Source organism: Balaenoptera physalus, assembly GCF_965194825.1.
Source record: "Balaenoptera physalus genome assembly, chromosome: 15".
Lineage (NCBI taxonomy): Eukaryota > Metazoa > Chordata > Mammalia > Artiodactyla > Balaenopteridae > Balaenoptera > Balaenoptera physalus.
The window spans coordinates 78,295,288-78,307,595 of NC_138894.1; the positions used below are offsets into that span (position 1 = coordinate 78,295,288).

At 39.5% G+C, this 12,308-nt stretch overlaps 1 protein-coding gene across 31 annotated transcripts in view; it reads left to right on the forward strand.

Moving 5' to 3' along the window:
- Positions 1-12,308, forward strand: part of DTNB (dystrobrevin beta) — a 248,628-nt gene that overhangs the window by 199,151 nt on the left and 37,169 nt on the right. For all 31 annotated transcript variants that reach the window (XR_014254248.1, XR_014254249.1, XR_014254250.1 and 28 more), the window contains 3 exons: positions 5,797-5,882; positions 6,755-6,868; positions 11,704-11,800. Coding sequence is in view for 20 of the 31 variants with exons in the window: in XM_082427562.1 (XP_082283688.1) it covers positions 5,797-5,882; positions 6,755-6,868; positions 11,704-11,800 (297 nt within the window). In the remaining 11 variants the exon portion in view is untranslated. The remainder of the gene's footprint in view (positions 1-5,796; positions 5,883-6,754; positions 6,869-11,703; positions 11,801-12,308) is intronic.

The following is a 12,308-nucleotide window of genomic DNA, read 5'->3' on the forward strand; positions in this document are numbered from 1 at the left end:
AGACTAAATACTGATATGGCCCCTTTCATCTTCAGTTTATTTTCCTAAGTGTAGTTATCTTATAAATATTGGGTCTCTCAGGAAGGACTCTTCTTAACTAGATTTCTATTAAACAGAAGACTTCTAATCTGCTAATCTCTCACTGATACAAGTGCTTTGCATAATGTGGGTGTAGTGCTCAAAAGAATTTATTTATAGCCTGCCAGATAGGCTTTGTATTGATTTTTTTTTTTTTTCAAAAACCTTCTACAAGAAAGACCATTAAATCATTTTAGCAGCCGGCATTACACCCTGTGAAATGCTCCAGCATCAGACCCTCACGTCTCCCCAGGTGGCAGACATGGCCACTGGAACCTCTTCAGGCTGACCCTCAGATAGAGAAATTGTAGGTTGCTTAGATGAGCCAGGAGAGCTAATTTGTTTTCCTGAAGTGCCTAAATTCCATTTTAAAACAACAACAACAAAAATACAGTGTGTGGCAAATCATGGTAATAACAGCAAATCTTAAATTTCATCACAAACATCACTAGCATTAGATGTAGTCAGGTGGTTTTTGTTTATTTAAAAAAATTTTTTTTCTTTATGAAAAAATTAAAAACTCATTATGGAAAACTTGGAAGAAAGGTGAAAGGAAAGGGAAACCATTGTCCATTGTCATGCTACCTAACATTTACACGTTTTTGAGATTTTTTTTTCATGTAGCCCAGTCCCGGACTTCACAGCCTCATCATCCTGTCAGCTGCTCCACCCATGCACCATTCCAGAAATGTCCTTACTGCTTCTTAGAATTAAAGATCAAGAGTATTTTCATGTGATGTTTTGCACACATTCAATGACTTAAAACCCCTATAAAATAGTCATTGTCAAACCTGCCTACATAGTCTAATCTTTCGTACAACACTTAAAATATATGTAGATTCTTGGCCTTGCCTTAGACCTACTGAATCAGAATCTCTGGGTTTAGTAGGGTCCATTGATTTTAGTTTAAAAAAAAAAAAAGAAAACTTTCAGTCTTTTGATTTACAGCTAGCTTGGGAACCACGCTCCTAAAAAACATTACTGGATTTTTGAGAGCAAGAGAGAGGTATTAATAATCCATAGCCCTCCAGTTAGTCTAAGCGAGGTTGGGATGATGGGAAGGCTGCCCTTGGGATGCAGTGAAAGTCTGGTTGATATCAGGCACATCTCTGTGGAACTCATCCTGCCAAGTTCATCCAGATGGGAAACTTCCAGTCTCTTTTTAGGAGGCTCCAGAAATGCATACCAGCAGTTTACAGTTTGCTGACTATGTTGGCTTTCCTTGGTTTCATATTTGCCCAGTTTTGCTCAGTGGGGTCTTGTTCCTTATCCTGTATTTTTGAGATGTGTCTCTATCTCATTAAAGATGATGCAGCTCTGTGAGATTACCTAAACCTAAGAGAATACTAGTGTAACAGAGGAAGGGATCCTCTTCACATCTCTTTCCATAAATATTCCCATTTTACAGACAAGAAAATAAAGGTATATAGTAAAATAAAGTAACAAGTTTACATGCGACTAAGTAGCAAACCCTTGGATTCTTAAGTGGTCCACCTACTTCCATTCTTATCCCGCTACAGTAAATCCTCCACTTAGTAGCCAAAGCAGTGTTTGTTTGTTTTTAATAAGCTTCATTATAGAACAATTTTAGATTTACAGAAAAATTATTAAGCTAGTACAGGGAGTTGCCATATAACCCATGTTCTGTTTCCCCTATTATTAACATTTTACCTTAGTATAGCATGTTTGTTGCAATTAATGAGCCAACATCAACACATTATTATTAACTAACGTCCATGCTTTATTCAGATTTTGTTAGTTTTTACCTAATGTCTTTTCTCTGTTCTGGGGTTCCATCCGAGATACCACATTACATTTAACTGTCATTATCTCCTTAGGCTCCTCTGGTCTGTGACAGCTTCTCTGACTTTCCTTGTTTTTTTGTTTGTTTTTTATTTATTGAAACATAGTTGATTTACAATATTGTGTTAGTTTCAGGTGTACAGCAAAATGATTCAACTATATATATAGTTATATCCTATATGATAACATATATGATAATCCTATATGATATATAGGATTATTTTCCATTATAGCTTATTACTGACTTTCCTTGTTTTTGATGACCTTGACAGTTTTGAGGAATGTCCCTTAATGGGGATTTGTCTGTTTTTCTCATGATTAGACTGGGATTATGGGTTTTGGGGAGGAAGAGATAAGTGCTATTTTCCTCACGTCACATCATACATAAATAATATCAACGTAACTTATCACTGTTGATGTTGACCTTGATCACCTGGCTGAGGAAGCTTTTTTCAGGTTTCTCCGACATAAAGTTACTCTTTTGTCCCCTTTCCACACTGTCCTCTTTGGCAGGAGGTCACTATGGACAGGCCACGCTTAAGGAACAGGGAGTTAGGCTCCACCTCCTTGAGGGCAGAGTATTTGGAATTGATTCCATGTTTCCCTGTTCAGAATCCTACAGTGGCTTCACACCACATTTGGAATGGAATGGAAACTCCACTGCATAATGAAAAGGTCCTTCATGATCTGGGCCCTCCCAGTTTATCACCTATCCCTGCCTCATAGCTCACGCCACTCCATCAGTACTGACCAGAACACACTAACCTGGAGCACTTGTGGGCCTTTGCCCTTCTTTCTGCCCAGCAAGCCCGACCCTCCCAACCCCCAGACCTTCACCTGGTTTGCTTCCTAAGTTCATTGAGTCTTTCATAACTACCTCATTTAAAAAATCTTCTGTCTCAGTTTATTCTGTGTCATTACCCTATATTTCTTCATCAAATTTATCACTATTGATGCCATATATATATATATATATATCACCTACATATGTATATATATTTATTTATTTATTTGTTTATCATTCTCTCCCAATGTAATGTAAGGTACATGAGGATAGAGGTTGTATTTTATTCACTAATGCATCCTAGTTTCTGGAATAGTATCTAACACATACTAAGTGCTCAGGAAATATTTGTTGGATAAATGAATGAATGAACTATTTAATTTTTGAAAGAAATCATCTTTAGGGATCTTCTGGCTAAAGTAATCTATGTCTTTATAAACTAACTGTTCCCTCTTTTTCCCTTCAGTGTCCTGGGGGCATTTTAGGAAGGGATACCTGGCTTTTTTTGTTTTGTTTTTTTTTCAAGGAGTACTGTGGTGTCTACGATAGCCAATAAATAAAATCCTACATTTCTCTGTTGTTTAGTGTACACTCAACTGTGTTTGACATTTGTCTGGGTGAAATAAGCCATCATTCAGCTGTCCACTGGGGGCTCCCTGTTGTTACGTCCAGGTGGAGGAGCTAGGGTGCAGGCTGCTCCAGGGGGGACTGCTGACTAAGGGTTTGAATCTTCTCCCGCCCCTACTTCTTTATATTTGAGTAACAATGCTTCTTGGTGCCGAAGAGTCTTTCCTGGTTAGGAATCACTGTTGATAATAATTCTTGATGCCTATGTTAACTTCCTCTTTGAAAGATGCTTCAGCATTGCAGTCAGACACTCAAAACTAAAAGGATTCTTTAGAAATTTCCAGTGAAATACTGTAGGGTTTTTGGGTTTTTGTCATTATATGAAACAAATTCCTTTCAGAGCTCATTTCCTCATCCATAATTTTCCCTGGTCCCACTCTCATAAGGAGCCATTAGTTTTAACTCTAGTCTTCAGGAATTGTAAACCTATTATTCGTAGCAGTTTTACTCTGAGGCAAGCCATTTTTCTGAGGTTCAACTCAGGCTCTCACAAGACTCTGAATAGAATATATAGAGAACTTGCTCAGTTGACTGCTGGCCCACTCTTCTCTGGAGGAAGAAAGATCAGTTTTCTTCCTTTTAAAGAAGGAAATTGCTTGGTAATTTGATAAAAAGGCTCCCACCCAGATTTGCTATGCTATTTTGCCCCTGTTTATTTAGGAAATTTCACATGAAAAGAATTACTTATTGCATCTTTAAACTCTAGACAGGAAACAAGGTTTCTGCTTCATCATAGATCATGTTTTGGGAAGAACCAAGAATACCTGGAGTGAAGCGTAACTATACCAGAGCCTTCATTAACAGCTTCCACTCTGGTTAATCAATAAAAGGGAAATGTCACCTAGTCATCCATTTTCCTATTTTGTGTTGATTCGCTTCCATATTCTTAAAGGAGGTACAAGGGTCAGACCCAGTAGTGAATATGCAAATCGAAACCATAATGACTCCTCCAAAGAAGATATATAGATGGCCAATAAGCACATGAAAGTATGCTCAACATATTAGTCATTAGGTGAATACAAACCAAAATCACGAGATACCATTTTATACTCACTAGGATTACTGTGATCAAAAAAATGGGCTATAACAAAGGTTGGCAAGAAAGTGGAAAAAATGGACCCCTCATATATTGCTAGTGGGAATGTAAACTGCTACAGCCATGTAGGAAAACTGTTTAGCAGTTGCCCAAAAGGCAGTTACTATATGACCCAGCAGTTCCACTCTTAGATATATACCCAAGAAAAATGAAAGCATGTCTCTACACAGAAACTTGTCCGCAAATGCACATAGCAGCATTATGCAAAATAGCCCGCCAAAATGGGAACCCAAATGTCCCTCAGCTGTTGAATGGATGAACAAAATATGATATGTCCATATGGTGGAATATTATTCATCCATAAAGAGAAATGAAGTACTGATATATGCTACAACGTGGATGAGCCTTGGAATCATTTGCCAAGTCAAAGAAGCCATACATAAAAGATCACATACTGCATGACTCCATTGGTATGAACTGTCCAGAATAGGCAAATCCATAGATAAAGAAATTAGATTAGAAGTTGTCACAAGATGGTGGAGGGGAAATGGGGAGTGACTGTGGGTTTCTTTTCAGGGTGATGAAAATGTCCTGCAAGTAGATAGTGATGATGGGCTCACAACCTCATAAATATAGTTTAAAACCACTGAATTGTATACTTTAAAAGGGTAGGTTTTAAGGCATGTAAATTATATCTCAATTTTTTTTAAAACCCACAATTAGGTACTTCACGCCCACTAGGATGGTTAAAACCAAAAAGACAATGACAAGTATTGGTGAGAATGTGGAGAAATTGGAACCCTCATTCATTGTTGGTGGGATGGTAAAATGGTTCAGCCACTTCGGAAAACAGTTTGACACTTTCTCAAAATGTTAAATACAGAGTTACCATATAACTCTGGAATTCCACTCTTAGGGATTTACCCAAGACAGATGAAAACATATATTAACACAAGATTTGTAAATGAGAGTTCAGAGCGGCTTCATTTGTGATAACCAAAAGCTGGAAACAATGGAATACTATTCAGCAATAAAAAGGAAGGAGCTCCTGATGCATGGAGCAACATGGATGAACCTCAGAAATACCATGCTAAGTGGAAGCCAGAAACCAAAGACTGCATGTTGTATGATTCCATTTATATGAAGTTTCTAGAAAAGGCAAAACTGTAGACAGAAAGCAGATCACTGGTTGCCTGTGGTTGGGGATGGGAGTGGAAGTTGACTACAAACTGGCATGAGGGAACTTTCTGTGGTGATGAAAGATGTTCTAAAACTGGACTGTGGTGATTGGTTTGCATAACTGTTTAAATATACTAAGACTCATTGAACTGTACACTTAAAATGGGTGGATTTTATGGTATGTAAATTATACCTCAAAAATCTGTTTTAAAAAAAGTCAACAGTCCATCTGGGCCTCTGGATATATTTGAATCAAAAAAAAAAAAACCTTTCTTCTTCCTCACTCTAGACCCGTCCTCCCACCGACTTGAGCTTTAACTTTGATGCCAACAAACAACAAAGACAGCTTATTGCAGAACTGGAAAACAAAAACAGGTAAGAATGCAGAGGTCGAGCCAGTTTCTGAAGCCCAAGATTATCACGTGAGTATCTGATTCTCATTTTCCTTGCAGTCTAGATGAGTTTTGACCACAAAGGAAGATCCCACCTCAGTGAAGATAGGCCAGCCCAAGTCCAGTACATGCCCTGGACACTAATTTGTATATCTCTGCATGCTGTTCATTCTGGTAGTCCAAAACCCCACTCAGGTGCTCTCAGGTAGATTCTTTTTCCCACCCACCAGTGTGTTCCCCTCCCATTCCTTTCTCCACTCTGCTCCCAGGAGCCTTTGCTCTGTCTTGTCATCTTGTCCTGGCCCACGATGCAGCACACGACTGTCTGGTCTCTCATTGAAAAGCCATTTACAGGCTTGGCGACCAGACAACACACCATCATGCACTGAAAAAGCAGAAACCAGGACAAGGAGATTGGTCATAATGTAACAGGCACAGTGGAGGAGGTGGCAACCATCAGATCTCGGGGTGGGAGTGGGGTTCAGGAGAAGAAGGGAGACAGAGGAAGATTTGAGGGGAGTTAGCACAGGACTTGCATTAGAAGGTTGCAAGTGCCCCCCAGACAGGAACAGACACTTCTATTGATAGTTGTCATTTTTCTTCTGTGGAAATGTTTCAAGTTCTTGAGAAGAGGGTTTGTAGGACTTTTTCTACCACAAAGGATTGTTTCATTGAGGAAATATCGAGTGCAGCAATTTTAAGACGGTGTCCATTTCACATCTTGGTCATTCAGAAACGATCAGAACAAGATTGGTAGAGGCAGCACGACTAGAATAAAAACTTCTAATGGAAAAAAAGAGAGGGCGCGAGCTGTGAAGCCGCACGTGGCCATCTCTTTTTCATCCATCTCTCTAGAGAGATCCTGCAGGAGATTCAGCGTCTCCGTCTGGAGCATGAGCAGGCTTCCCAGCCCACCCCAGAGAAGGCCCAGCAGAACCCCACACTGCTGGCGGAGCTGCGGCTGCTGAGGTAAGTGGGGAAGCTGCACCACTGTCCCCAAGTTATAATCTGCTACAGTAGGAATTCATATCTCAGGAAACCAAACTAGTGGGTTAGAATCTGTTTATCGGTATAACTAGTCATGTTAGAACAAACAGCTAAAGCATTCCACTCATTCTGTTACTGCTTCAGATGTTTGAGTCCCTTTATTAATCACTGTGAGATCTCCTGCCTTCATTTCAGAACTAGGTAAACACCAGTCGCAGTGTTTATACTTTTGTGATTGCTTTAGGAAGACCATTGTGCTGCACTCAATCTTCTTATCTTGCAAATTAGTCTGACTTTAGAGACTCCTGGCAGGAGTAAGGCTCTCCGTGTCCTTTGAGTATGTTCTCCCGCACTTCATAGTCAGAGCAGGATTCCGTTGCAGGAACTCCTCTGAGATGTGAAACCAAGTGGGAATCCCTTGCACTGTGGCTGTGGTACCTTCCACCTCAACATAAGTATAAACTGTCTCAAGGATCGAGAGACTAAGGACGTAGGATCAGGATGGGGGTAGAGAGCAACTTCAGCTCCCACTTGGTGCTGTTTTGGAGGGAATGAGGGCATCTTCCAGAAGAGTATAACGTGAGCATGATCCGAGCAAAATTATTAGGGTCTTATTTCCTATCGGTCTTAGAAAGATGTGTGTATACTCTTTGTAAGTGAAGACATTATGGAAACTAAGTGAGTGACTTGATTCTCACCAGACCTCTAGATTTCCAAATAGTGGGTTTTTTCTGTTTAGGTTGTAACATTTGACATTCTGCAGTTGATTTTTAACGTGCTGTCACCTGGGATTCTACAGAGCCGAATGTCCTTTCTTAGTTCTTCCTTTGGCTTAGGTCATTTAGCTTCCCAACCATGATTTCTTCTCTTACAGAATGGAGATTACTGTTTTTCTATAACTGTCCTTCTGTTTAGATTTATGTCATTAATAAATAACTCATCAAGAATTTAAACCACGCAGATGAAAATCATTAGGGATACAGAGATTCCCATTCTCCTAAAAATTCATTTTAGTTTCTAAATTTATTAGAAACTGGGCTGAGATTTTGGTTGCTCTGGGTCCACTGTCACATATTGGAGATATCAACATGTTGGGTGTCACACTAGGGAGGATGGGAAAGCAAAAGCTGCTGACTCAGGTAGAGCATAACTCTAAGCTATCAGTGTAAGATACAACTGTTTTCTTTCCCCACCTCAGCTCAGGCACAAGTGACTATTTTGTATCTAGAAAAGCAAAAAACTGTCATACTTTAGTTTAACTATTGCTGGAACTAGGATTGCTGAAAGGGCTTCTTTATGCTAGAGGGATCTGAAAAAACTGTAGATTCAGTAGGCAAAGGGCTGAATCCAGCGCTGTGACATAAGGCAGTAAGAAACAGGAATTTAATCTAAATCCAAGGAGGGTCTAAATCCTGAGAAATCAGAAAGTATTTAATCTCAAAAGCAGCTGTATACCACTGAAAAAAGAGGGACTATTTAATAAGTTTGCTGGATCAATTGGTCATGCATAAGGACAAACACATTGGCTCTCTTCCTCACACTATATACAGAAACACCACCAGGTGGATTAAACATGGAGACAAAAATGTTAAAACTTCTAGAAGAAAACGTAGGAGAGTTTCTTTAGGGATTTGGAATAGAAAATAATTTCTCAGAATTACTAGCCATGAAAGAAGTTGGTATATTCATCGATGTTAATATACGAACTTTTGTTTATCACAAGACACATAAAGGGCAAGATTCATTTGTAGGTTCTGACATCCTTCTGGTTTTAATGAATATACATGAATCCAGGAACTGCCAATACCCAGCTAGTATAATAAAACAAGGTAGAGAATTTCATCCTTAGGGTTAGTGGTTATGAATCCTGAACACCAAGATTGTCTTTTCCCCCTTCATTATTTTTAACGGTATATTTGTTATTATAATAATTTATGACAAATGTGTGAGATATGAAGCATAATGATAAAATGAACACCCAGGAACTCACGTCCTACTTGAGAATTCATATATAGCTAAAGCCATGTCATCTGGAAAAGTGCCCCCCTTATTCCACTTCCTTGCTTCTGCCTTCCCCACAGAGCTAACCTCTCTCCAGAATTTGGTTTATCATTCCCTTGCTTTTTTTTTTTTTTTTAATATTTATTTATTTGGTTGCACCGGGTCTTAGTTGCGGCACGCATGTGGGATCTAGTTCCCTGGCCAGGGATCGAACCCAGGCCCCCTGCATTGGAAGCTTGGAGTCTTAACCACTGTGCCACCAGGGAAGTCCCGATTCCCTTGCTTTTTAAAACAATATTGTCAAGTATGTGTGTATGCCCACGTGATAAAGTGTCTAATTTTGCTTTTTGTTTTTTGAGCTTTATAGAAATGGTATTCCATGCAGTCTTCTGGGACATTTTTCCCCCTTAATATTACTCTTTAGGAGCCTTCCATGTTGTTGCATGTAGCTGTAGTTCATTCATTTTTGCCACATATTATAATTATTTGATCATGCACAGCACAAAGAAAGAGTACTGCATCCAGGCTTGGGGGTTCGAGGAAGAAAGGCTTTCTAGAAAGTTGAATGAGTCAACTCCTCCTTACTGAGTTTATACCTGCACTGGAAATTTAGGGAGTATGAAGACGAGAAGACAATGATTCTATCTTAAAAATTTATAATCTAGTTTTGGAAACAAAACTTAAAATAATTTGCTAGTCAGTTAAATAATATTGTACAATGTTAATAAATAGTATGGATATTAGAAGAAATGTGAGTAGGGAAAGACACACACACACACAGGCTAGAAGCAATTTGACCCTTGGAAGTGCTGGAATTTGGGCTGGACCATGAAAGGTAGGTGTGGTTTGAATGGCGTGTGGGACAAAACATTTAAGATTAGAAGCAGAGTTGGGGTTCAGCAAGATCCCCCAATAAGTATGACACATTTCAGACAGGGGAAGGAGTCTTGGAGCTAAGAATTTGTTTTCAATCATCCAGTGAATTAATCTTCAGAGTGCCAATGATGGGAGATAAAATTAGTTGGATAATTGAGACCAGATTCTGAGAGCCTTAAGTGATAGGTCATTGGAAATCCTTGGAGGGCTTCAAATAATGATTTCATTAAGTTCACTAGATGTTAATTGAGTCCACACTGGATGCGTGATATTCTCTTAATCATTAAATATATGCAAAGATGAGTAAGGTCATCCCCTGACCTCAAGGATTTTGCATCATGGTAGGAGTGACAGCAATACAAGGTAAAATAAATTAAGTGCCACAGAGAAGCACCAATTGCTATGTGATTAAATAAGCAGGATCCTATACCTACTGAAGTAATCAGGAATAGCTTCCTGGAAAGAGTGACGTTTGGGATGGACACTAAGGAGTGAATAACATTTGGAGGAGAGTAGGGGAATACTCACTTGTAAAATGATGCAGTCTGCTTAGGGAAAAGTGAACCATGGCTGGAGGTCCAGACATGGAAGGGAAAGGGAAGTAAGGAACTAAGGGTAGGAATGTAGGTAGGGTCTGGAGCAGCACTCTCTGATAGAAATATAATGTAAGCCATATATGTACCAAAAATTTTCTAACAACCATGTTGAAAAACAAAGGAAATAGGTGTCACTAAAATTAATACTATCTTTTATTTAACCTGTGGGAATAGAAAGATAGACATGTGATTTCCAAGAATCATCTGAATTGGGTGACTGATTGAATATAGGAAATGAACAGGAAAGTATCAGAGGACTGAGTTTTTCAGCCATGACAGATAGAAGAAAAAGTAGGCGAGAGAGGGAAATTGAGAAGAGAACCATTTAGGGAGGAAAGTCTCAAGTTTGGTTTTGGACAGATTGAGCTAGACTTGATGACATGAAATCTGTCCTCAGGGAAACAGAAATCTGTCCTCAGAATTCTCTTAGACACAGAGTCATCCTGATGTCTGTCATACTTTTTGAACCTGATGTGTGGTTCTGGAAGCACTGACTCCTGAACCCTGTCTTCCCTGAGCAGTTTTCATACATTTTTCTCCACTATTAACTTAAATTTGGACTAGTTTTATGTATATGTGAGGCATTTGGCTTCCTAAAGAATTTTTAAAATCACTTTAATAATATTAACAGTACTTTTTCACTCTACGGCAATGTATACTTTCCAAAGCATTTTTTTAAAAAATAAATTTATTTATTTATTTTTGGCTGCATTGGGTCTTCGTTGCTGCACATGGGCTTTCTCTAGTTCCGGCGAGTGGGGGCTACTCTTCGTTCCGGTGCACGGGCTTCTCGTTGCAGTGGCTTCTCTTGTTGCAGAGCACGGGCTCTAGGCGCGCGGGCTTCAGTAGTTGCAACACGCGGGCTCAGTAGTTGTGGCTCGCAGGCTCTAGAGCGCAGGCTCATTAGTTGTGGCGCACAGGCTTAGTTGCTCCGCGGCATGTGGAACCTTCCCGGACCAGGGCTCGAACCCGTGTGCCCTGCATTGGCAGGCGGATTCTTAACCACTGCGCCACCAGGGAAGCCCTCCAAAGCATTTTTGCATACTGTTCTCACAGCAGTAAAGAAAAGTGGGCAAAACAGATATTATCACCATTTTATATATCCAGTATCAGAACTTAAATGATTTGCTCAGCCTCTCATACACTGCTAAGTAGCAGAATCAGGTCTAAAACCCATTTCACCTGGCCTTCGACTCTTCTTTGAGGATCATTTTATCTTCATTTTCTTTTATATTTGTTCAGTAGACACATTACAATTTTTAATATTTTTAAATTACAGTGTCTTTTTGTGATCTAACTGCCCTTCCATCTCTGCATTCCTCATGAGCTTTTCCTCTCCGACAGGCAGAGGAAAGATGAACTGGAGCAGAGGATGTCAGCGCTGCAGGAGAGCAGGCGGGAGCTGATGCTGCAGCTGGAAGGGCTGATGAAGCTGCTGAAGGTAAGAGCAGCAGCCGCGCAGGCCTCCCCCCACCTCCCGGCTCTCCTTGTCCATCTCCACCTGCACTTCAGCTTCTGCCTCCCCGTGATGTCAGACAGGATGAGACTAACAGGTTAATTCCTGCTGCCTAGACTCAGTTTTCAGGTAGACCTCCATGAAGTTAACCTAATTCAGTATAAAAGTTACCTAAATCAGTGTAAGCCTGATTACAAAAAATTAGTAACTGGAACTAATGTCCTTGAATAGTTGCTTTTATGAATAAATAAGAATGTTTATAAATCGGATATTAGCTATGTGAAATGAATATTTCTCAACTATATAAAGTTTCTTTTAAGACAAGTTTTCAAATATTCTACCTAAATGCGTAACAAGTATTGTGTCCTATTTTAATAAGTATTACAGAGGCAAACCAAAGTAATCAACCAACTCTAATCAGTAATTTTACTCTATTAGGAGCAATAAAATAGCAGCTAGCTCTAGGTTTGGTATATTGGAGCTTGAATAAATC